The sequence below is a fragment of the Anastrepha ludens genome, chromosome 6 (assembly GCF_028408465.1).
Source record: "Anastrepha ludens isolate Willacy chromosome 6, idAnaLude1.1, whole genome shotgun sequence".
Classification (NCBI taxonomy): domain Eukaryota; kingdom Metazoa; phylum Arthropoda; class Insecta; order Diptera; family Tephritidae; genus Anastrepha; species Anastrepha ludens.
Window position 1 is genome coordinate 117927515 of NC_071502.1, and position 27416 is coordinate 117954930.

General features: G+C 37.0%; 1 protein-coding gene across 1 annotated transcript; it reads left to right on the forward strand.

The window, feature by feature from the left end:
* Positions 1-13862: 13862 nt before the first annotated feature.
* Positions 13863-22527, forward strand: LOC128866708 (toll-like receptor 7). The gene has a single exon (XM_054107622.1). The coding sequence runs from the start codon at positions 14678-14680 to the stop codon at positions 19217-19219; it is 4542 nt and encodes a 1513-aa protein (XP_053963597.1). The 5' UTR covers positions 13863-14677; the 3' UTR covers positions 19220-22527.
* Positions 22528-27416: the final 4889 nt, after the last annotated feature.

Here is a 27416-nt window from a genome sequence, read left to right on the forward strand (position 1 = left end):
TAAAAATAGTCCCTTAAATGTAACTAAGTGGCCTTTTACGGGTGCTTGCACTGTTTGTGTGCGCGTGAGAGTGATTTTTGTGCGCACAAGTGCCACCATCAGATCTGCTCGTACAAACAGTTAGACAAACTCGCTGATACCACCGACAACACATTGAACTCCTGACACCGTCAGACGGTTTGATAGATAAACAAAGCCACAGACTAACCGAACATACATACATACATACACACATACTTGCCTACTTGCATACAAAACTAAATGCATAAATGCTTACATACACATAAATATGCGTAGCTACAATGACACACTGCTTAAAGTGTTGAAGCTGCAAGCGAAAGAAAATTCGATTCGTATTTTCCAGTACGCAAACACACATACAAATACTAGCATCGACTATTGTATGTTGATATACTTGAAGAGGCAGCTCTTTGAGTTACTTTCAGTGACATCGCGACAACAGCTGGCGTTGAAACAGGAATCAAGTCATTGTACTAATAACAAGCCCAGTTGGCGTAGCAAGAAGATATATGGGCTTACTCTTTGATTTGGAATGATTTGTGTGCATGTGTGTGTGTGTGTAGCAGTGTGTGTGTAAAAACCTATACCAGCTTGAAGCGAGTAAGCGCTTAGTGAAAGACATGTAGACACGCGTCGCAACTAATCGATATTAAGTTTTCAATATTAAAATATCAAATGCAGCAGTGCAACAACAACAGTCATGGCAGACAGCTCAGCTGTCAATAAGCGCAAACATATACTTATGTAAGTGAAAGTGTGTTTGTAATTGTCGGTATAAGTAAAAACTGTTGTAAGTCTGTCGGAAGACGAATGTCTTTTAGCCTCAAGGCTCAAGGCTTAAAAAAAAACATTTACTAACTCAGCTGTAGATACTGGCAATAAGCTTATGAAGCACGTCATTGGAATAAGATAAAATGAATCAATGGGGATAGCCAATAATCGAAATGGTTTTTCACCTTAACAGCCTCCATTCGATGATATGTCAAAAGAGCGCTCAAAAATCACTTTCTATTCCTTAACTCTTACGCAATGTATGCTGGTATTTGTTAGAATGTGGTCACATAACGCGACATAATATTCCATAGAAAGTCTAAGGGATCTCCTGCCAATAAATATACTTCTCTGTTCACAATAATAATAGCGTGTAGTTGCCAGCAATGAGACTGAATTGGTCTCAGAGACCTCCTACCCGATCATCGGCATCACTCCGACTGTTGCTAAAGGGAAATTGCACAACATATTTCTCAGGTAAGCGCAGAAAAGATGGACCTCCATTTCTTTATGTGCTATTCCGAAAACCCTTTGGCCCGAGTACAATAGACGGAAGACTCACAAAGTCTTGGGGACTCCACGCCATTAAATTTACAAACTCCTCACTGTCTTTACAGGTCATTGGATGACTGGCACACTCACAAGAAAGGTAGGTTTACCATTTAACCCCCATTGCAGAAGCTGTGGGGACCTTTCAGAGAGGAGGGCAGTGCGCCAACCTAAACCCCACCAAGCTTCTCCATTACATCAACAGCGCTGGCTGGCTGCACATCTTATTCATGAGTTAGTGTGACATTCGGTTCGTTGGAAACGAAGTTAATGCGTCTAAAGTGTGAGTATATTTCTGTCATTGGTACAAAAATGAGTTTCGAACAAAGAGCTAATATCAAATTTGGTTTTAAAATCGGTAAGACGTTTACCGAAGCATTTGAATTGATGAAACAAGTTTATGGCGCCGATTGTCTATCTCGTACCAGACTTCATGAGTGGTTTACACGTTTCAGAGATGGTTGTGGGGACATAAATGGCAATGAACATACGGGAAGCCCAAAGTCAGTAATCACCGAAAACTCCATCGAAGTCGTTCGTAAATTTATCAAAAATGGTGTTTTCAACATGAACCTGGAATTAAGAGTCAAAGTGCCGAATGGAAGGCCCCAGACGAGCTACCACCCAAAAAATCGCGTTTAGAGAAGTCAAAAATCAAGCCGATGCTCATTTGTTTTTACGATTCCAGGGGAATTGCCCACAAGGAGTTCGTGCCAACGACCAAACCGTCAACGCAATTTTCTATCTTGGCGTTTTAAAGCGTTTGCTGCATCGCATTCGTCGAAATCGCCCTGAATACCGAGAAGGGCCAAGCTGGCGCTTAATGCATGATAATACACCATCTCATCAATCCATTCTTGTGTCTAAGTTTTAGACTAGACATCGCATTTTAACCATCAATCACGCACCGTATTCGGAAAATTGCATTTGGCTATGAGAGGAAAACGTTTTGCGTCCGTAGAGGGCATCCAAAATGTTTGTACCGACATCCCGACGAACATTCCGGTCAATGACTTGAAACACTCTTTCGAAAAGCTTTTAGACGCGTAAAACAATGTATCGAGACCAGAGAGGACTATTTTGAATAAATAAACTCCAAGTTATCTGAACAAAGCTCCTGTCGTTTTCATTTTAGCTCAGTCTTCTTTATTTTGAGCTTGACCTTGTAGATATCTGCCTGTTGGAGGTCTCATAGTGGTATCAAAATGGCGCTTTAGTGCTACTTGGGGAGTGCCAGAGTGGTGTTTCAACTATTTCACCTTGCGATGCATTGCAAAGTGTTGACTGCTTATTTAATATTTTTTATTTTTTTTTTTATTTATAACATAAAGTTTCATACTTTTTACAAAATAAAAAACAAATTTAACTTTCATTAAAATGTCAAACTTTTTAGTTAGAGTTTTTAGAAAAGTTCCGGGTACGCAGTTTTATAGTCCATTAAATTTCAGTGTTTTAGTTTTCAATAAATTGCATGTCTGAAGTGTCTTAAAAATCGCGTTGATTTTTGACAATTTTTTTTTTCGGTGGTCCTTTGCATTTCTCCCATGTAAAAAATATTTCGGACTTTCTAAATTGAATGTGTCACCACTGAAAATCTCCAAAACAAAAAAACCGTGTTTTTGACAACAAAAAAAAACCGTAACATCCGAAATGAAATTTTTTTTTTTTAAAGTTATGGTTCGTTTCATGTTTTCTACTCACTTTTCAGCTCTTTTCTCTTTTTTGAATCTTACTAATAAAAAGATGAAAATTGGAGTCCCATCTTTCAGTAGAATTTTTTGCAATTTATGCCACTCGAAAAAATGTGTAGAAGTAGTTTTAATCAAGACGGCGTAACTTTTGAAATTTGACAAGTAATGGAGATACAATTTTGGTAGGAATGCATGCCACAGATGTGACAACCTAACAAAGAACAAACAGTACACAAATTATTTGACTGATAGCGAAACCTGCCTGTTGTTTCGGGAACTGCTGATCAAAGTGGTATAATGAAAAATGATTTTCTTCTGAATTTTTGAAAATTTTGAAATTTTTGGAATTTTGATAGTTTTGAATATGAAATTTTTTCTTAATTTTACATATTTATTTTCCATATCTAGCAATACTTAGAAAATGTAAGACCAATATTATTAGCAAATCTAAATCTAATATTGAGTATCCATACATTTATGTGATTTTTTAGTTATCCTATTTTCCCTATTCTCTTCTTTTTATTTTCCTATTTTTCCTATTATCCTAACAATCCTAAATTAGTGGTTTGGACCCATAATCGGACTGTATCTTTGTTTTGTATATTTTGAATTACGATGACAAGCATATTTCTGATCGAAATGTGACAATGGACATTTGGTAGCTCATCGCCATGTAAAAAATTGTTGCGAGTTGCTGGTCTGGAAAAAAGACAGTTGCCTGACTAGTTGGGTCTACCACTCATACTAGTTGTGAGGTAGTTTACTGATTGCGTTACGCAGAGCTGTTTGATTTGTGAAAATATCCTACTTAGGCCCCTAGGATCCGTTGTGTTGCCAGGATGAAAACTATGTTGATCCTAGGCTCATTTGTCGAGTCCTATAAGAAGCAGAGCAGGGGCAAAGTAGGTGTTCCAAAGCACCCCTAGCATTCGCTTCGTTGCATCTGGCTGCATGATGTGGGGTGAGGCAGTGTCCCGTCAGCACTCCAAGCATTATTTTGCAGTATTTCCTAGGCAGTGATAAAATAAAACTTGTAGTTTTGGTATTGATATTGACTACAGGGTTACTAAAACTACAAAACAAAATATATACAAGGGCCATACAAAAACATTTTAGTTCTCCTAAAAATAATTACCCGCTCAGCAAAGCAGGTATTTCATTCTGAAAGAAGCTTCGGAGCTACAAACACAAAGTGAAAAAGATTACATACAAAAGAAAGTGTAACAAAAAAAACCTTGCACACTGAGTTCAATGTGGTAGTTTAACCAATGCATCAAATTTAGCGCAGACGTATACGCGTACATGCACACACACATACGCATATCATTCAAGATTTGAACTGCTTGCTGCCAATTGCTTGCCTATACAAGCGCGCTTAACAGTGTCTGAGTATATCGTATGTATGTATGCATGCATGCATGTAGATACAGTGTTTGTGTAAAGCTTACTTGCGGTTGCCAACAACAACAGCAACAACAGTACAACAACATGCTGCTGACAACAGCAAAACGAATCAACGAAACATTGACACTTGAAAAGCAGCAGGCCGCGTAAACATGCATACCTACCTACACAGGCATACATACATATTCACGCATGCATGCATGCAAACATAAACACATGCATCCAAGCGTACACACACAAATACTCTTCTAGCGCATATTTTTGGTAGCCAGCAGGGAGATGGGAGGCCGGCAGTTGCTCAGAATGTATCGCACGAAGGTGTGCTTTCGCGATCGCAGCAACAAAGGCACCTCACTGCCGTCATTCGTCATTGAGCCATGATAGATATGCACATATATATGCATAATAGGCACTACACATGTATGTATGTATGTATGTAGGTACGCTACAATGCGAGCAATCTGTAAGATGTCCATCAACATTGACAAACTTTGTTGTTGCTGCTGAGATTTTGGGGCTGGGATAGCCGCGGTTGCGGCTGCTGTTGGGTGAGCTGTCTCGCTGCTCTGCGTTGTTGTTTTTGGCTTGTCCGCGCTGTAGCTACCTTGCCAAATCTTTGAATTGTGTGCATGCACGCATGCATGCATGAATGAATGGGCGAATGGATGAATGAATGAATGGAAATCGAAAGGTTCAAAAGAATGCATTCACCAGCATGCAAGAAAAGAGAAGTATATGCATTTGCACACACACACACACACGTACACAGGAGTACATCAATGCATGCTTGTAAGGCATTTTCAATTTGGTATATATTTAGATGTTGCACGTATGTTTGCACGTTTATTGTCTCTGGCACACGTGAATCTCAGCTGCTTCGCACGCAGAAATCCTAGTTTCCTCAATGGAGCTGCTTAAATATTCTTGTAGTGATGCTGGTGGAGAATTTCTAGATAATTAATTGCTTTGTTGAGTTTTGTATTAAATGGCGAAAGAGAATCAGTGTTTCGGCAAACCCAGTGAGTAATAAAATACACGTCATTTTCACTCAATGGGAAACACACAAAAGTTGACTGAAAATAAAAATGTATTGCCAGCGAGAGATTCTCTACAAAAATCGTGTGTGCGAGAGCAATGGTCTTCTTGGTGTCTGGTATCTCTATAGAGAGCATAGAGCGTTAATTTTATGCGCTAATTTAACACTTCAAGTTGAGTGAATGAATGCATTTGAATGCATGGGTTTGGTAAATTTTGTTCTGATATGGGTTTTTTGAAATAAGAAAAAACAAGAAAATTATAGTATTACTATAATGAACCTTTTGCTTGTACCTAGGAAAAACCCTCCTAATGAAATATTAAAATCAATTTAGGGAAACAACAAAACTCATTCCTCCGAAGGTAGTAAATTACAACTGCTGAGGGAATTTTTTTGTAAATTTGTTGATACATATATTTATTGTAGATAAATGTATTTCAAATACATTAAATTTTATTAAGGGGGTATTCTGCTCTAGACGCCTTAATCTTAGGTATTTTTAAAACTAAGATAAAAAAATGGTTTTCTGGTTTTTATTAATATTGGAAAAGTAAAAAAAAAATTAATAAAATAAAAAAATTTTGGAATTACAGGCCGGTGGAGTGGGGGCTACATAAAAAACGGTGCTCCATGGTTGACATGATTTCAACCCTTCTAGTGATTTAAAACAAACAAATTAAAAAAATTATTCATTAGTTAGGATGTCGCTATCGGATTACGCCAAATCAAAGAAACAAAATTCACAAAATGGCGTCATCTTGAAAACAAAAAATTTAAAATACTTCAAACTTAAATTTTTCAAAATCCGAGGCAGGCGCGATAGACAGATGTATAATAAAAAATTGTTATCAAACTTCAAAGCGATCGGTCAAGTAGAACTTGAGATATCAGGACGACCATCTCAAAAAAGTAGTTTTGAGAAAATCGCGTTTGAAGTTTCAGCAACAATTCCAATAGAATGACTTAGATTATAATATTTACTACTCACTCTGGATTAATCGGCGATATATTTCCAGGTATATATTAAAGAAGTAAAGGGTTTTTCAATAAGGGCGGGTAGATGTTGAAATGGAATAAAATGGCGTTTGCTGTGTGGCACGTAGCGCCGTCCTGCTGGAACCACATGTCGTCTAGGTTCATATGGTTCAATATGGGCCATAAGAAATTGGAAGGGCCACCACGTCTACCGAAAAATTGGCGCAATGCGCGCTTTGCGTTAATGAACACTCATTTTGATAATAAAGTTTTATCATTTGAACGTGCTGTTCAATCGTGTAACTTGCCATGATGATTTGGCATAAACAACTGAATAATAAACAAAGATGACAGATGTCACCAAAACAAAATGGCTGCCACAGGACGCCAAAATCGACCCGCGCCAATTGAAAAACCCTTTATAAAGTATGTATATATATATATATATACATATGTATAGAATAAATAAAGGTTGTCAAGTCGTCCGGTAACATCTGCCCTTCATTGTGCGATTCGCTCCACTCGGCCGGCTTAGACGTCACGTCACAAAATCCGCTGTATATACGAAAATAATTCGAATTTAGAAAAATTGAAGGGCATCTAAACTTTGAAAATATGCAAAAGAAAAAAATCGATTTTCTTAAATTTGAATATATTATAATTTTTTTTAGAACAATTTTTTAATAGAATTTATAAATTATTTTTTTATCGAATTTTAACTTGTTTTTATTATTTTCATTAATAATTTCTAGTCCCTTCTTCAGTTTCCAAAACATTTGATACACCTGCAGCCACTTTAGTTTTTCAAAAACTCTTTCTTGCATTTCGCAGCCCGCAGCATCAAAAAATTAAATTTCTTTTATACCCAGAAATCAGAAAAATCTGTACCAGGATATTCACAATTCATCAATCATCCGTGAATGTGTGTGTAATGGCATATAAAACACGTTTCGGGTATTGAAAGCATTCAATTTCAATTTCGAAAGTGTTGCGAACCCAAAGTTTAGTTTCGCTAATTTCTAGTTTTGCTATACAATTTTAAATTTATCAGACTATTAAACTTTAAAACAGCAAAGTTAGAATCGAACTTTAAATTTTTACAGCCTGTTAAATTTTTCAATTTACTAGTGAAACGGCGCATGAGTCTCGCACAAAATATTTTCTTATAATTGCCAAATTTTTATAAAGGAAATAAGTTTTCGCTATTTTAATATAATTCTGATGCTGGAACAAAAGAAATAAAGGTCGGTAGAAAAAATGCTAAAAAAGAGAGCCTTTTAGAAGAGATTGCGTGGTGTCTATAGGGTTTACCATCCACTTTTTATCTTTCCTATCTGTATTCTTTCGACTGAAATCTATTCGGGTGTAGTACAATAGTCTACTGACTGAGTGCTTGGACTTGTGAAGCCCTCCCACATATCTAATCTGATCGAATCTAGCCTATAGGGTGGTCCATTATGTGTTTGGGCTTTAATTCGACCATAAATAGAATATGCATAAATATTTTTCAATATGTTTTTTGGAAAAAATTAAACTTTACCAGCTTAATTTCGTTAAAATTACTTCCACAACTGGCTTTACAGAAGTCTTTTACACAAGTTTTCTAGTACACTTTATTACTATTATTATTATTATTTAATTATGTATTTATTTAATAGGACTATGAATAAGTTCGCGCGGTTTTTTTTCGAAATTTGAAACTTTATTGACGTAAAATGGTTACAAATTTAATATTCAAAATATTGTCCATCGCTTACTACTACTTTTTCCCATCTTTCTGGCAATTCACGGATTCCCTTTGTGAAAAATTCGGTCGGTTTTGCCGCAATCCACGAATCGATCCATTTTTTGACTTCATCGTAATTACGGAAGTGCTGGTCAGCCAGGCCATGTTGCATCGATCGGAAGAGATAGTAATCGGATGGCGCAAGGTCTGGACTATACGGCGGGTGGGGTAGGACATCCCATTTGAGCGTTTCTAAGTATGTTTTGACCACTTGTGCAACATGTGGCCGAGCATTGTCATGTTGCAAAATAACTTTGTCGTGTCTATCGGCGTATTGCGGCCGTTTTTCTCGCAGTGCTCGGCTCAAACGCATCAATTGTCGTCGGTAGACATCCCCCGTAATCGTTTCATTCGGTTTCAGTAGCTCATAATACACAACACCCAGCTGGTCCCACCAGATACACAGCATAACCTTCAGGCCATGAATATTCTGCGCCGACGTCGATGTTGAAGCATGGCAAGGGTATCCATACGTTGCCCGACGTTTTGGATTGTCGTAATGGACCCACTTTTCATCGCCAGTCACAATTCGATGCAAAAAACCCTTTCTTTTGTGCCGTTGAAGCAGTTGTTCGCATGCCATAAAACGGCGTTCAACGTCTCTTGGCTTCAATTCATACGGCACCCAATGGCCTACCTTTCGGATCATTCCCATGGCTTTTAAACGTTTGGAAATGGTTGATTGATCAACTCCCAAAGTTTTTGCAACCTCTTCTTGCGTTTGAGCCGGATCTTGATCGAGCAATTCCTCCAATTCGGTATCCATGAACTTTGGCGGCGCACCCTCGCGTTCTTCGTCTTCCAAGCCAAAATCACCACTTTTAAAGCGTGCAAACCACTTCTGGCACGTTCGCTCAGATAGAGCATGCTCACCATAAACTTCCACCAAGATACGATGACTTTCGGCTGCTTTTTTCTTCATATTAAAATAATGAAGAAGAATTCCCCGCAAAAACACATTATTTGGCACGAAATTCGACATTTTCAAGTGTGGTAAAAATATTGTTGTTTACGCTTCAAATAAAAAACTTATACTGACGTTTGTGCCTTACGACAGTAGCTCTCCAATGAATGTTTGGAAATGTGGATCGATGGAATAATAATCAAGTTACGCCATCTGTTGTAAAACCGCACGAACTTATAAATAGACCTATCAGATCAGGCTATGAACACAAACTTCTTACGCACAAATTGCAACGAAAAGTAAAATAACTATTGGCATTGGTTTAGAACCTAAAAAAATGTAATATAAGGTACTTACAAATACAATTTTCGGCGATGACAAATATAATTGAATAGCACCCGATATTGAATTAAATTCACTTAAGGCTCGAACAGCAGGGTCATTACGTGAGCACTGTGTTTTTTGTTTATCACCATACAAAGATAAAGAGCTAGTTCCGGCCTTTATCTCACCGATTGCCCTCTTCGATTTTATGTTTTAACTCTTGGAAAGTCTCTGGGTGGTTGGCATTAGACTCACCTCTAAGAGCTCGTCATAGAAAATAGTCTATTGAAATCAAATACAAGCTTAAAGGCGTCCAATTTACATAAGCAATTCAGCTGATTATTCTCCTAATGAAATTACTCTTAGGATAACCAGGCTCTCAAAGTGGTGGTCCACCTAAAATTTAAAATCAATTTTTTTTTGCATGACTGGACTGGCATACTATTTTTCGAATAGACTCTGGCTCTTTTTCATCTTTAAAGTACCACCCGTAAGCCTCATTAAACTGGACTCTAAGCCTTTAGAAATAATTTTCCTCATTTCGACACCAGCTGCAAATTTTATTGTATCCGGTTTCTAAAATTGGAAAACAATTTTTAATTTTTTCTAAAGTATCTGCAGATTTTCTAGTACAAGTTTCCACACTTAAAAGATTTTCTTTAGATTTTTTATTAATTTTTTTTATACGAGAGTTTCAATCAAATCACATAAAACAATTAACAATAACAGAAAAAATTGATAATTTTAATAATGATAAGATTTTATTGTTCAAGTGACCAGCCTGTGGATATTAACTACCATTTTTTCTAGAGTAGCCACAAATTTTCTTGTATTAAGTTTTGAACCTTGGAAATTAATTTTCATTTTCTCTAAAATACCTGCAGGCTTCAGTGAACTAGATAGCGATCCTTGAAAAATAATTTTCAAAATAATAATATTTTATTATGCAAATCCCCGACCTGGTGATAAAAGCTTTTATTATCTCTAATGTTCCTTCAGATTTAATTTTACAAGTTTCAAAGTCTAGGCATATTTTTCTTAATTTTCTTAAATAGCAGTTTCAATGAAAAACACAAAAAATAGTTTTAAAAATAATACTATTTTATTACACAAGTTTCCATGTATGAACAAATTTTTTTCTATAAAAAATAAAAATAAAAAACTTACGAAATCGTAAAAACTAATGCCATTCACTTTTATTTTTTTCATTTTCATATTGTATTTCCATCGTCAGCTCCTTGAGTACCAAGTTGGAATATAGGGGGCCGTGATAAATATACTTGTTTATTATTTAGAAAAAATAAAATCAAATAAATTATAGATTATTTAATGCAATAAGGCTTGATTAAAGTGTTTGGTAGCACACCTTGATTGGATTTACCAATGAAGCTGGTTTTTCCTAAGTTATTATAAGCAAAATCTTTTCATTTTATACCTCCAGGCGAATTAATTTCATGCATTCAGTCCACTCACAAAAAGTCCCCACAATTTGGTTTTCCCTAACGGAAAATTTTCCAACATGAAAATTAATATTTAATTTCCTTCAACTACTACTGGTGCAACTCTAAGAGCATACAAAGCAGCGCCCCAACACCACTCATTTGAAATGAAAATTTCTACAAAAATCTCAGAGCACACTGGAGGAATATTTCGCATCCTTTTTGCAATAGAACAGAGATTTCGTCACTCTCAAGTTCACTCTTCTGACGCTCCCACACACTCACCTTGCCAAATAGCGCCATTTGCCACCAAAGCGGCCAAAAACCTTTAACAAAATCACAATTGTTAGAGTGCCAGCAACTCGGCTCAACAAATGTTTCGGATTCGCGAGCGAAAGGACAACACAGCTACTTCGTGAGCGCGTAGAGTGGCGCTCGTATTGGCAGCTGATTTTCGGCAAATTTTCGCTTGCTTCTATTTCTTTTCAGCTACTTTATTATGATATTACTTCCACCTTCTTCTTGTTCGTTTTCTTTTCCTTTGCTTTGCCTGCGTGTCAATGTCTATTGCAGGCCAAGAAGCAAAAAACGAAAAAGGCAAACAACAAAAACAAATACTTGCTCAAATGCCAAGTTTACGTACTTACAACATTTTGGGGCGGTGGAAAAGCGAATTTGGTTACAACGAGTTGAATAAACTGTGTAAGAAGCAAGTGGGCTCAGCAGCAGCAGCAGCAGCAGAGCATGCAGGCGCGACCTACAAGCGGGAGAAATGTGAGAGTTTGTGTGTGGGTGTGTTTGCTGTAATTTCCATGTGTATGTGGGTATGTGGATCTTGAAATGCAAAAGGATATTTGCATTTACAAAAGAATTAGCACAATTAGGCTGCTGGGTATTAAAGATGAAATGCTGTGGAGGATGAACTTTTGATGTGATTTAAGAAAGTATTTTTTTTTTCCTTTGTGGGTAAACAATTTTCCAAGCGACCAACGGGCAGAAGAGGCTAGGAGATGTCTAGTTTGACGAATAAAAGGTGGATTTTTGTGCGGTATATGGAATTTAGTAGTTAAGAATGGCTTTGAAATTCTCATCAAACAACTTTTAAATACTTACAAGGCATTGATGGTTTTTGAGATCGGTCTATAGAGGGTTGTAGAGCATTTCCTTTAGGAAAGTTCGAAACTTTTCAATAAGCATTGGGTAGACCTGCAGATTGTATTGACTATAATTGTTGTTGTTCTAAGCGTATGAAATATTCACTACATCTACTTGTGAAAACCCTTTGGCTTATACAGGATAACAATAATTTTAGAGACATTTTTATATGCAAACATTGTCGAATTTGTATGAAAGAAATTGGCAGAGACTGTCAGCAAAAAATTCCCAAAAATCAGAAGGTATTTCGTAGCCATTTACGACGTGCACTCTATATTAAAATGTAATAGGCTATAAAACGGCATACCGCTATTTATTCTAAAAATTCTGATTCAATTCAATTCAATTTTTGCACGAAGTTAGAGAAAACGATGTATACGGTTTTTGTGGTAAATGAACTAAACTTTTTTAAAAAACACTAATAGACACTAAATCAGCAAAAGCTAAAAACCGAATTGGCCAAGATGAATGTGCATGAGTGTGAGTCCGAGTTATTCCGGTAAAGTAGGCCCAACTGGCATGGAAATGCGCATTTGACTTTCAAGCATTCAAAATCTTACTTCGATTCAGACCAGAGATTTGCTAGACCTTCAAAATGTCAAGAGTAGAGTAACATATGAGCACTCCATTTCTTTGTTTCCTTCAGCGAACCACTAATTTGTTCTACCCTCATTTAGATCCACTTAATAAAATTTAACGAGTATTTTTTTTTTGGCAGGAGCAATTTTTTCATAATTACTTCATAGGATTCTCCTCTTCACTTACCACATACAACATATTTTCCTTAATAATCCTTCCCAGCCACAGCCTATCACAGTAAAAATGCAAATTCGACAACCGGAAGCGGAAATAAGTAGTGAAATGTGGGAAATGCAACATTCTCGTTTCCTTGAGAAGCCCCAGCAAAAAACCAAATCCCAACTAGCGAGCAAATGTGAATATCCTTTTTAATTTGCTACTTCTGGTATGTAAACGAATAATAAACATAGGCCTTTCCACACAAAAGGAAACAATGAAAAAACCCACTTGGCATAAACTCGAGTCCAAGGCGAAGAGTGAGGAAAACCACAAATGAAAATATAACAAAAACTGTAAACGCTCATCATAAACGAGGAGAGAATTGGAAATACATTTTTTGTAACTGACCAACGAAACTGCTCAAACATTTGAGAGGATAAATGGAGAGAGGGAGAGAGAGCCAGAGCGAGCGAGTGTGAGAGAGTGCGCAAAAGAGCACATTCAAAGCTACCGTACCGTGAGAGTAGAGCGCACACTTTGAGAAGTGAAAATTTATCTCAAAATGAACTCAACGCAGAGAGTTAATTTGTGCGGCGCTTGAGTGAAAAACGGCAAACGAGTACATTTAATATGTGCAGTGCTGCTCGAATCAGAAGAAAATCCCAGCAATGTGTGATGTGAGAGTTAGCTGTTTTATTTACAGCGTCAGTGGTAAGTTGCTGAGTTGAGCGCGTACTCGACAGCGCTCCAGCGAGAAACTCTACAAACGAGCGCTCAGTAGTAGTGACCACCCAAATACGCTCTAAGTGCTGCCGTTGTCTTCTACAAAAACTCGTTTTTGGGGTGGTTGCGCGCTGGCCACCGCCTGCTAGTGGCAAGAATCGTGCGCCAGCTCGTTCAACTATAGAATTTTCGTTACAAGCAGCAGCAGCAGCACCGTCGTTTATTATTGACTGCCGTCGCTAATGCTTTGACTTCGCCATCGTTGCTGCTGCCGCTGCTACTACGACTATTATTGCCACACCACACAACCGACTCGAAAGCAAGTCGAATTGTGCATACGACAGCGGCCAAGTGAACGACGAGTAAAAATGTTGAGCTCGACAACGGTTTGCAATCAGTTCGAGTTCGAGCGTCGTATAAAGTGGACGTGTTGGTTGTGTATGATTTTACGCGAAAAACGGGTTTTTCAGTTTTACTTTTTTCCATACACACAACCACCAAGCAAACAAACGCTTTAGTTAAAGCTGAAAAACGAAGTCTAGTGGCTGGCAGCAGCTTATGAAAAAGTCAATAATGACTGCAAACAAACGCCGTGCAAAGCGTTTTCCGCCCAACAAATAAAGTGCGTATAAATCAATGAAAAAAATGTTGTGTATTTTACGAAGGAAGCGAAGCTGAGGCAAAAAAAGGAAAAACTGGTGTAGTGAAAAAGTTCAACGACGACCACGACGACGACGACAACGACGACAATTGCGTTGACAAGTGATATGCTTTGCGTACTAAGCGTGAAAATTGTTGGTTGAGAATTTTCGTTAATGAAAAATTTATGCAGAATAATTCGTTTGGTGGACAAAGTGCAAAGTGTTTCGTGAAAAGCCGTATGAATTGGAAATTTATTAAAATCGATGCAAAGCAAATAGTGTAACAGATTTACACAAGAAATTGTTTTAAAATTACAAAAAAAAATTAAAAAAAAAACTAACCAACCGACATTTATGTGCAGAATTACAATTCACTACCATGAAAGTATCTAAATGCATTTAACCAAAGGCACCTATTCGACCGCAACGCGTAGAAAGCGCATATCTATGCAAGCGTTTAACTGTATAAGTCATTAACAAAAACAAAAAACAAAAACCGAGTATTAAATAAAACTAAGAAATGTGTAAATTAAGCAGACTACAAATGCGCCTCTCTGCCAACTACAGCGCGTACACGTTCCTGCTACTAGCACACTTGCTGACCCAGGGCTTGGGTGGCGCTTGGGCACTCCACACTAAGGGCGCCATTAGACCAGAGTCCTCCTATGCACTCTCCTCGGAAGCTGCCTCAGCCAGCGCGGCCAGCATGATGGCCACCTCCATGGCCGGTGCTAGTGCCGCTGCCACAGCAGGCGCTGGTGCTGCATTGTCCTCCGCCTCCAACAACGACGATGCTGCGAGTGCTACATCGGCCGCAGCGGCCGCCGCCCAGCCACAGCCTACAAATCAATGTTCCTGGCAGTATAATGGCACCACATCGGTACGCTGTAATTTGCGCACCATCGAACGGCATATTGCGCTCGATTTGCAGGGCGCTGATGGCACCAGTCAGTTGGAGATCAAATGCAGCGAAATCTACCTCTTTGAATCGCAACTGCCACAGGCGGCATTTGCACGTCTACAAACGTTGGATGTGTTGCGTATTGATGGTTGCAAATTGTTGCAATTGCCGAATAATGCTTTTGAGGGACTGAATGTGCTGCGTACGTTGGCGGTGAATACGCGCAATCCCGATTGGGGACCTGGCAAAACGTTGGAATTGTATCCGGATTCGTTGAATAGCTTGAAGCAGCTGACCGAATTGCAGTTGGGCGATAATAATTTGCGCGCCTTGCCGGCTGGATTTCTATGCCCGGTGGGGAATTTGCAGGTGCTCAATTTGACGCACAATCGCATACGCTCTGCGGAGAATCTCGGTTTCGCCGATATGAATTGTAATGGCGGTAGCGAGCTGCAAGTGCTAGATGCGAGCTTCAATGAGCTGCGCTCTGTGACCGAGAGTTGGGGTATTTCACGCTTGAGGCGATTGCAACAATTGAATTTGCAACACAATAATATTTCGGAGTTGTCGGGCGAGGCGTTGGCCGGACTGAGTTCATTGCGTATAGTTAATTTGAGTAACAATCATTTAGAAACACTGCCCGAGGGACTGTTTGCCGGCTCGAAAGAACTACGTGAAATACATCTGCAAAACAATGAGATTTACGAACTGCCAAAGGGTCTGTTTCACCGTTTGGAGCAATTGCTGGTGGTGGATCTGTCCGGTAATCAGTTGACCTCGAACCACATAGACAATACCACCTTCGCTGGTCTGATACGACTGATTGTGTTGAACCTGGCGCACAATGCGCTCACACGCATCGACTATCGCACTTTCAAGGAGTTGTACTTCCTCCAGATTTTGAATTTACGTAACAATTCCATTGGTCATATCGAAGATAATGCCTTTCTGCCACTCTATAACTTGCACACCTTAAATTTGGCCGAGAATCGTCTGCATACCTTGGATGATAAGCTTTTCAATGGGTTGTATGTGCTTTCAAAACTCACGCTCAACAATAATCTGATCAGCGTAATTGAGCCAAATGTGTTTAAGAATTGCTCTGACCTAAAAGAATTGGATCTGAGCTCTAACCAGCTTAACGAGGTACCGCGCGCTTTACAAGACCTCGCCATGCTACGCACACTAGACTTGGGTGAGAATCAGATACGCACTTTCGACAATCAGAGCTTCAAAAATCTGCATCAGCTGACAGGTTTGCGTCTAATAGACAACCAAATTGGCAACATTACCGTGGGCATGTTCGCCGACTTGCCACGTCTTAGCGTACTCAACCTCGCCAAGAATCGCATACAGTCCATTGAGCGTGGTGCCTTTGACAAGAACTTCGAACTGGAGGCTATACGCTTGGACCGCAACTTCCTGTCCGACATCAATGGCGTCTTTGCTACGCTAGTCTCGTTGCTGTGGCTTAACCTATCGGAAAACCATCTCGTTTGGTTTGATTATGCCTTCATTCCAAGCAATCTCAAATGGCTGGACATACATGGTAACTATATTGAGGCGCTTGGCAACTACTACAAATTGCAAGAGGAGATACGCGTAAAGACGTTGGACGCCAGCCACAATCGCATCACTGAAATTGGTGCCATGTCTATACCAAACACCATTGAATTGCTGTTCATCAATAATAATCTCATCAACACTGTGCATCCGAACTCCTTTGTGGACAAGGTCAATTTGGCGCGCGTCGACCTCTACGCCAACGCGATGTCTAAACTGCAACTTCAACAGTTGCGTGTTGCACCTGTTCAACCGGCCAAACCGCTGCCGGAGTTCTATCTTGGCGGCAACCCATTCGAATGTGACTGCACCATGGACTGGCTGCAACGTATCAACAACCTCACCACACGCCAGCATCCACGCGTCATGGATCTCACAAACATTGAATGCGTCATGCCACATGCGCGCGGTGCCCCCGTACGTCCACTTACCTCACTCAAACCAAAGGACTTCCTCTGTCGCTACGAATCACATTGTTTTGCTTTGTGCCACTGCTGTGATTTTGATGCTTGTGATTGCGAGATGACATGCCCAAGCAATTGTACCTGCTATCACGACCAAATCTGGTCGACCAATGTGGTAGATTGCGGTGGCCAGCAGACCACCGAATTACCGCGTCGTGTGCCCATGGACTCGAGTGTTGTATACTTGGATGGCAACAACTTTCCAGTGTTGAAGGACCATGCTTTCATTGGACGCAAGAATCTGCGTTCACTCTATGTGAATGGCAGCCAGGTAGCGCGCATACAGAACCGCACCTTCGCGGGACTGATTTCACTGCAGGTTTTACACTTGGAAGATAATCTGCTACGAACGCTGCATGGCAACGAATTTGAATTCCTCTTCGCATTACGCGAGCTCTATCTACAAAACAACCAGCTGACTGCGCTGGATAATATAACACTTGCCCCACTCGTGTCCCTTGAAGTGCTGCGCATCGATGGCAATCGCCTGGTGACCCTTTCTATGTGGCAGCTGCAGCAACCACAATTCAAGCAAATGCGTACGCTGGCGCTGGGTCGTAATCAGTGGAGCTGCCGCTGCAAGTTTCTGCAGGAGCTGACGGCCTATGTTGCTGACAACGCGCTGATAGTGCAAGACCTGCAGGACATCTACTGCGTGGACACGGGTGTGAGCGGCAATAGTGTATTGCAAAAACGCGAGCTGGACTTTAATGCCACCGCTGCCTGCACAGATTACTATGCTGGTGGCTCCATGCTGCAACATGGCATACCAAAGACTTACATACCGCTGCTTGCTGCAGCGCTAGCACTCATCTTTTTGCTCGTGGTGATCATCATAATTTTTGTTTTTCGTGAATCATTACGAATCTGGCTGTTCGCACACTATGGCGTACGTGTGTTCGGACCGCGTTGTGAGGAGTCGGAGAAGCTGTACGATGCCGTGCTGCTGCACTCGGCCAAGGACTCGGAGTTTGTTGCACAACACTTAGTGGCAGAGCTAGAAACTGGGCGCCCACCGTTGCGTGTGTGCCTGCAACACCGCGATCTAGCGCACGACGCCACACACTATCAGCTGTTGGAGGCATCTCGTGTCTCGCGACGCATAGTCATACTGCTATCACGCAACTTTCTACAGACTGAATGGTCACGCTGCGAGCTGCGACGTGCCGTGCACGATGCGTTGCGAGGGCGACCGCAAAAGCTGGTCATCATCGAGGAACCGGAAGTGCTGTTCGAAGCGGAGAGCGACATTGAACTGCTGCCCTACCTGAAGACGTCCGCAGTGCACCGCATACGTCGCACCGATCGACACTTCTGGGAGAAGCTACGTTACGCGCTGCCCGTCGACTACCCCACCTATCGTGGTGGCGTCGCCGGTGTACCCGGCAATAACTACACATTGGATCACAACCACGAACGCATCAAGCAGCCTGCCAGTCCAGGCATACTCTATCGTCAAGCGCCACCACCCGCTTACTGCACTGATGGTGTGGCGGGCGCAGTTGGCGAGCACGGTGGTGGTGGTGGTGGTGGTACCGAACCCACTAACTACTCCTCCGCCACAACAGCGACGCCCAGCCCGCGACCACAACGACGTGAACACGGCGGGGCCGTTGGTGCTACGGCCACGTTGCATAATACCATTGTGGGCACACATCTGCATCCCAGCGCAGCGCAAGCGGCAACGCTGGCAGCCGCAGCAGCACAAAGAGGTGCAGAACTGAATAGCGGTGGAGGCAGCGTTTCTGGCGTAGGAAATAATAGCCAGTATTATCACCATGCCACGGCGCCCAGTCAAACGTACACAATGCGTCCGCCCTCGGAGCACATTTACTCCAGTATCGATTCGGACTACTCGACGCTGGACAATGAGAATATGCTCATGATGCCGCCACCCTCACCCACACCCAATGGTGTTGCGGGCGTGCAGAGCTTACAGCGATTTCAACAACAGCACCACCACCAACAACAACAGCAACAGCAGCCGCATATGTCACAAACATGGCGGCCGCAACAACAACAACAGCAGCAGCATCAACAGCGCAGGGAGGTAGAGACGGCGAGTGGCGTGACGTCAGTAACAGCGGCGAACGGACAACAGCAGGGGCCGCATGTGCAGGCGTATCTAGTGTAGATGTAGTTGTAAAGCAAATAGCGGAATAAAAATACGACGCACAGCTAAAGAAATAATAATGATTTAGATATTTATTAAGTAGGAACGTAGCGAGAAGAATTTGGGACTGGTTCCTGGCACTGAAACTAACACAACAAAAGTGTAAATGTAAAGTTTTTATATTACCTAAAAGTTGATATATATTTAAATACAAGTTTAAAAAGTCTAAAATTTTGCATAAACTAAAAATCTAATTTTTTTTATTCGGAAAACTATTTATGCTAAAATGAAAAAATTTAACACAATTTTTATTTTTTTTTGTATTAATTTTAAAAGCGTCAAGTGTCGATATTTGCTGCGTAGCTATTATTAAAATGTAATTGTATTTATATGAAACGCGTAAATGAAATACAAAAAAATTAAATTATTAAATATGAAAAAGTTGCTCAGTTGCCTAAGCTGAACAACTGTTCTAAAAACTAATTTATTTAAAAATTAACTAATTAAAATGTTAAATTGTATAAAAAATGGTAAATGAAAATAAAAATAAAAATAAAAACTAACTCATCTACGGCAAACTACTTGACAACCCAGTGACGAAAAATAAATAAAGCCTAGATAAACAGCAAGGAAAATGCCCTGTTTATGAGTTTGAAAAAAACAAAAAAAAAAAAAAAACAATTTGTAATATTGAACAAAGCGATTAAGTCGATGCAAATGCCGTTAATGACGACGATGATAAACGTATGTAATGTAGTTATGTATGTAAACTCGATTTTCCTCATATAAATATTATATAAACCTACGTATCTAAAGAGACTCTCATAAGTGTAAATAGCTACTATAGATATACATACATACACACACATGTATATGCATAAGTCTAAGTACATACATAATGTATATGAATACCGTGTACCTACATGGCTATATTTAGTTAGAGTAACCGCATGAAAGTCTCGGACATTAGCTGTACAGTGAGTGCTGAAGTTGAGTTGAAGCGCTAGAAGGTTGTGCGTGGGGGCAGAGGCGGGTTGGAGCAGCGTGAGGCGTGCAGCGCACAGGTCATGCGACTGCCAGTGATTTCTAGTGCGAATTTATATAAACTACACACACGAACACTCCCGCATACGGATGCTCTTATGTATGTATGAGAGCCCGCCCGCCAGCCTCTGTGACCATTGCAGCGCTTCTCGCTCGCTTAACCGACTGTCCAACTACTTGCGTTGTGCCCGAGCTGATGTGTAAATATTTAATTTAATTAATATAAAATAAACAACTATTACAGCAGCAAATAAAACACACACACACACAGACGCACACACATACACGGAACAACACCACCACAAGCAAAACTGCCAAACGCTATGTAACAATTAATATAACACTGATGTACAGTTACAGTTGGTTAATGTGCACTACACTAATGACGCAAGGACATTCATTACTGTTGACAAGGACGCACTGATCATATTTATTAAGTGAATTCACTCAACATATGTACATATACCTATATTTTGTGTTTTTTTTGTTGTACATTTGTATGTATCTTTGAGTGCATGTATCTACGCGTGTTTGATGAGAAATTATGACTGACAGTGACCGGAATGAGTTTTGTATATTATAGCTTAAGCACTTCTTACTTTTTTGCTCGACGAAAAAGTGAATATTTATTAATTAGTGTAAGCGACAATTCGAAATTGTGAAAAATTTTAAATAAATTTTTGTTACAAAAAATTAAATCTTTTTTATTTTTATTTCATTTCTGTTTTAAATTAAACGCAGTAAGTTCAACTAACACAAATAAAAAAAATAAATAACTAACTGAAAGTGAATAGTAATTTTGTGGAGAAGTGTGCGAAACACTGCGAAGGAGTGGAGTTTGAACAAAATAATTCTTAAGGGGGAACGCCACTGTGGGGGGTCAAAAAATAGTAGATTTTTGGGAATTTTTGTTTTTTTGTAAGTAGGAATAATTATTCGAGGATCGGACAAAAGGCAATTTATTATATATGTATTAAACTATGTTGATGTAAATTTTTATTAAAAAATATTGAAAATTGACAAATTAATGTAAATAAACGCAACGAGTTAAAAAAATGACGTCATCTGGTGGCAGCGATACAGCAATGAATAATCATCTGAAATCAAAAAACCAAAAATTGTATTAATCTACACAATATTGCCTATCGTTGTACGTAGCCGTTTTTTTTTTTTTTGACAAAATGGTGGTGATTTGAATTTCGATGTGTGTTTTACACCATTTTTTTGATTTGCAACAGGCCCAAAAAAATAGTTATTTTCAAAATTTTGAAAATCGGCTACGTACTACGAAGCCAATGCGATAACAAAAATTTTGAAAAAAAGAAAATTAAAATCGGTTATTCTTCGAGAAATCGTTGCCACCGTATCAAAAAAAGTCGTTTTGAGAAATAAGCGTTTAAAGTTTTCATTGCGTATTCAATAGTTCTGCATGCAGTTACACCTATTTGGTATATCTCAGTCAATTTCTAAGATTTTAAATTAATAATTTTTTACATATTTTTGAATATTTACACTTTCAGAAAATCCAAAAAAAAAATCGTTTTCACACAGTGGCGTTCCCCCTTAAAGATTTAATCAACAGCTTATGAAAAATTGTAAACAGACAAAAAAGTTTAAAATTTTGAAAAGTGAGAAAAAGAGATAAATCATTTAGTAATAGTAAAGAATTCCCCAAGTTTACCCCATTACTGCCGATTTGCATTTAAATACACAGCAAAAAGTGTTCACACAAAATCTAATGTTTCGAAACTGCCACATTCTGTTGAATTGGAAGGCTTTTAAAGTATAAAGTTTTATAGGTGCCAAGGCATATTAAACAGCTACTAGCAGTAGAGTGAAAAAAATGAGACAGAATCTTAAAATCTATAAACAACGACTGACAGGTTGGACAAGAAATTACAAAAACAAAAAAATCAAATCAGCTGCTCTACTGCTTCGAATACCTTTTCAATGTGCCTTAAGGGGGTCTCTTATCACTGGCTTAAAAAAAAAGGGTTTTTGCTAAATTTTTTTTCGAGGCGAAAAAAGCGACACACAGGCATGATTGAAGAGTAATAAACATTTTTCTAACATAAACAAAAAAACAAAATGGCGGACATATGAGGGATCTGGCACAGCTTCTCGATGGGCGCTAGTAAAACGGCGTGTAAGATTGCGGTCGTAGTTTTCACCGGCTTACCCGCATATATGTAATAGACTACTCTTGTATAAAAATATAAAAAATGAACACAAAATTATTTATTGAAAAAAGTGCTTTTTTTCGCTTTTTTCAAAAAAGGTGTTAAATAAAATTAAAAATGATTTTTTCTTGTATTTTGTTAGTTAATTAGTTGCGCATTTTAATTATCTTTATATAGATTATCGGTCTTAAACGATAAATTTCGTCGTTTTTTTTAATCTTACACGGCATTTTCGAAAACCTGGTTTTGAGAAAACATGTTTCAAAGTTTTCAGAAGGTAGACAGTATACTCCCACGAGGAACGGCCTGTAACTACGAAATCACTTTGAATTCCGCTATAAAATGTTGAGAGCATACTCGTATTCTCCTATAATATATCTATCGACTGCAGTAAAAAAATCGATTTTTTGTAGCCGACTGATAAGAAGCCCCCCTTAATGGATAACAATTACTTTTTAGAGGTGGAAAAGTTCAAACTTTTTAGAATTGGAAAATTTTTTTTCAAATTTCAAATTACACATCAGCCGTTAAATTTGTAATTCATTTAATTAATTTACTTGTGTTTTCTGCCAATTTTTTGTTTTATTAAAACCTTTGTGCTTTAATTCACATTCACTATTTTTTTTTTTGAAATTTCATAAAAGTTGTACGGCGAGTTCTTGGGTTAGGTGGAAAATTTAAAATTTTTGGAATTGGAAATTTTTTTTCAACTAATAAATTTGTAATTCATTTAATTAATTTACTTGTTTTTCCTTTCAAATTTTTATCATTTAACATTTTTGTTGACATTTGACTAATTTTTTCGTACGGCGAGTTTCTTTGGTTAGGCAGAAATCGTTTTCCTATTATAAAAATTGCTTCACTCTTCATAGAAATAAAATCTTTATCACTCGATTAGCGCGCCCACAGCTGCATTAAAAATGTTTTAAATCTTTAGAAAACATAGAAAACAGTTTTGTGTATTTGAAAAAGCGAGTTCATAAATTTTATCCATTTGAATAGCACAGAAAAGGTTTTTTTAAAGTTCAAATTATAAATCAGTCATTCAAATCAATTCATTTTTAAGTTAGTTGAAAAAGTTAATATTTTTTTGTTTTAAATTTTTTTCATCTACAATTTTTATACCTTTATCTACATTCAATAATTTTTTCGTAGAACTTCATAGGCATCGAATGGCGGCGAGCTCTGCAAGAGGCTTTGGTTTAATTAAAAAATAGCCTTTACTAGAAAAAGTTGTTCAGTATAGAATTAAAATTTTCAGACTTTACAAATTTCAATAAATATTTTGCATATACAATATTATATTTCTTTCTAGTATGAAAAAAGTTCTTTGCACTGAAAGAAATGAAGAATTAATGTTAAATAATTGTATTAAAAAAGTTATTAATCTAAGGGAATTTTTTTATTTACAACAATTTATACAGCAATTAATTGCAGCGTAAAGTAATAAAAAAGCGACGCCAGCTACAAGGCTTTCGGTCTAAATTAGAGGACTTTTACATTTTAATTAAAATCAAGTTTTCGGTTTTTTTTTAATTAAAACTGAATTCTTCTTCTAAAATTAAGCTATTTCTCTATATTTTAATTTTTTTAACTAAGTTGTTCTTATACTTTATAATTAAAATCGAGTTTTCATGAATTTTTCCCTATTTAAAGTGAAGTATTTGTACATTTTTTGAATTAAAATATTTTTTTGCGACATTTGTGTATTTTTAAATATTATAAAAATGCCTTTTTAATTAGAAAAATCAGAATATGTAAAACGAATCTTGAAAAGGTACTCAGAACAAAATAAAAAAATATCTGATTCATTAATTCAACTTAATAAAACAAAAATTTGTTAGAACCTTGATCGAATTCTTTGTCCTTAATTTAAAATATCAAAATGAAGACAAGTTGTGGTTTCTGTCGGAATTCTCAAATTTTAGTGCAATTTCTTTCAACAAAAAAATCAGCTAAATAGTTAAATTATTCAATTATTTTCATTAAAAAGTAAAATTAAATTAAAATTAAAATTAAAATCAAAAAACAAAAAAATTTAATCAAATATTTTAATTAAAAAAATTGTTTTTAAAAAATATTGCAAACTGTTTATTAAAAAAATAAGCGATACAGATTACAATTTTAAATAAGAATTCAAAAAATGCTGTAAATTATTTTGTTATTTAAATTTCTTAAACAATTTTAGAATAATGAAATTTTCCATTGAAAAAATTGAAGAAGGCAGTCTTTTGCCAGAGCTTCTAAAATTCAATCCATGCTTTTCAAATTTAATACAATTAAAAAAAAATTAAATTTAAAATTAAAAAAAAATTGAATTACTTTAAAATTTTTATTTTAGTTCGTTTTGATTTTAAAATGCTTTTAAAAAAATTTAAATCTGAGTTCAAAAAATCTAAAATTACCATCATAAAAAATTGTTTTTTTAATAGGCTGTATATGCATTTTTTTGCTTGAAAAAGAATAAAATGTTTCGAAATAATTTTTTATTTAAATATCAATTTTCGTACTTTATTATAATTCACAAAAATATTTAGTTCAGAGTTTCTGTTAATTTTTTTTGTCCACAATAAAAGAAAAGTAACAAATTTGTAGTTTCTGCGAAAATCAGGAAAGATTTCAATACTACTTTTCATAGCTATTGTTTGCGAATATAAAAAATGGTATATTTTTTCAAATTCAAAGTAAACTAGAAATGAAGTTAAATGTTCGACTATCAATTTGTCTTTAGTAGTTGAGTACTTGGCGAGTAGTCAATAGTCGTTGAATAGTATTTGGTTTTAAAACATAAAATATTTGCTTGATTATAGCCATTCGTTACTTCATTACTTTTTTAAATCTTATACATTTATATTATTTTTATCCTTTTGAATATTCCATAAGACCAGTAATTTAATGCAAAAAATTAATATATTCTGATTGACATTCCCTCTACACCAAACGCAATTTTATATACAGTAGGTTCTGTTTTTATGCGGTAGATACGTTCCGCAAGAAACAGCATAAAGAAAAAACAGCATAAAAAAAGCTACTAGTTCTATAGTAAAACTATAGATACGTTTCAAATGCTAAAACCGCATAAATCTGAAATAATGTAATAAAATCACATAAAAAAGGGCACTAGTCCCATATTATTACTATAGATACGTTCCATAGACCACATGAATCTGAAATAATTAAATAAAATCGCATAAACAAAATATTGTATCTTTGAAAATTATATCTTTATATATCTTCCATGCTTGTAGGGTTAGCATTTCTGATGTAATCTGTGATGAGTTTTTGCTTAGCTGGTTTAGAATCTTGTTTATATGTACAATTCCCGATAGGTCGACATGCATTTTGTAATTTAAAAAAAACCGCACTATTTCAAAACCGCATAAAAAAAGCCGCATAAAAACAGAACCTACTGTATATATTTTTTAACAGCATTCACATGAAAGCTGAAAATTCAAACTCGATTCTCGAAAACTTCCATATCAGTGCCTGCCAGCTGTGGTTAACGGTTCAATGGAATGCTCTCCCAATTACAGTATAGAATAGCAACATGAGAAAAGTATTTATTAATTTGGGTTTTGCTAACATTTTGAAGTAAACGAGCTCAACTCAAATACTAGATATGCAATCGATTTTAGGAAAACTAATTATTAAAATTTTTTAATATTTAATTTGCTGTATAATTTTGTTACAAAATTTCCAGTTAGCCTTTTCCTAACTTTCATTATTCATTTTTAAATAAATTGAGCTCTAAAATGTTCAACTTAATTTCTTATATGTAAATCATTTACTGGCCCAATAAAATGCAAAACAAAAAAAAAAAATTTTATCTAAATTTTGCTCTAAAAAGTTCAAATAGGAAATTTAAAAATTTAAATAAACTGTCATATGAAAATCACTTAGATACTGGCTGAATAAAATGCAAGAAAACTAAAAAAAATGTTTCCTAGCTTAAAACGACAACAAGCAAATGGTAGAAAAAATTCTTAAAATTTTAAATAAATTTAATTCTAAAAAGTTCACACGAAAATTTAAAAATTTAATTGAATTATTATATGCAAATGACTTATAAAAATCAGCTATAAGTTTTGTTTTTATTCTCAATCATTAACGGAAAAAGGAAACCAGCAATAGGAGGGAAAGTCTCTAAAAAACTATAACAAGATTGAGTTCCTAAAAGTTGAAATAAAATAATTAAAAACTTTTAAATTGTTGCGTGTAAATCACTTAGGTAATGGCCCAATAAAGTGCAGGAAAATTAAAAAAAAATTGTTTATCCAGTTTATTCATATAAAGTTAGTCTACGAAAGTGCAAGCTTTTTACAGACTATAGGCAAATAAAAAGTTTATTACTAAAAGCACTAAAAAGTGATTACAAGAATTTATGAAATTAAGAGATTAAAAGTAAGAGTTCAAAGTCTTAACAAACTCATATTTCGCTAAGAAAAACAATGATATAGAACTCGAGATCTTATTTTATATCTCAGTCGTTAAGAGAAAAGCTCACCAGCAAAGGTAGAGTCGGCCGCCGTAGTCGAATGGTTGGTGCGTGACGACCACTCGGAATTCACAGAGAGAACGTAGGTTCGAATCTCGGCGAAACACCAAAGTTAAGAAAAACATTTTTCTAATAGCGGGCGCCCCTTGGCAGGGAAGGGCAAACCTCCGAGTGTATTTCTGCCATGAAAAAGCTCCTCATAAAAATATCTGCCGTTCGGAGTCAGCTTGAAACTGTAGGTTCCTCCATTTTGTGGAACAACATCAAGACGTACTCCACAAATAAGAGGAGGAGCTCGGCCAAACACCCAAAAAAGGGTGTACACGCCAATTATATATATATAAAAAGGTAGAAGTACAAAATATTTATTTCGGTGATTGCCACTCTTCGACCAACGGATTTCTTCCTCAAAAATTTGAGTGCGAGCAAAATCACAATTTTAGATGAGTTAGGAAAACTTAAAAGTCTGATAAGATGTTGAATGTAAAAATTGTTGACC

Coding starts and splice junctions, on each gene's coding strand:
- LOC128866708 (XM_054107622.1), top strand. CDS start 14,678: ATGTGTAAATTAAGCAGACTACAAATGCGCCTCTCTGCCAACTACAGC.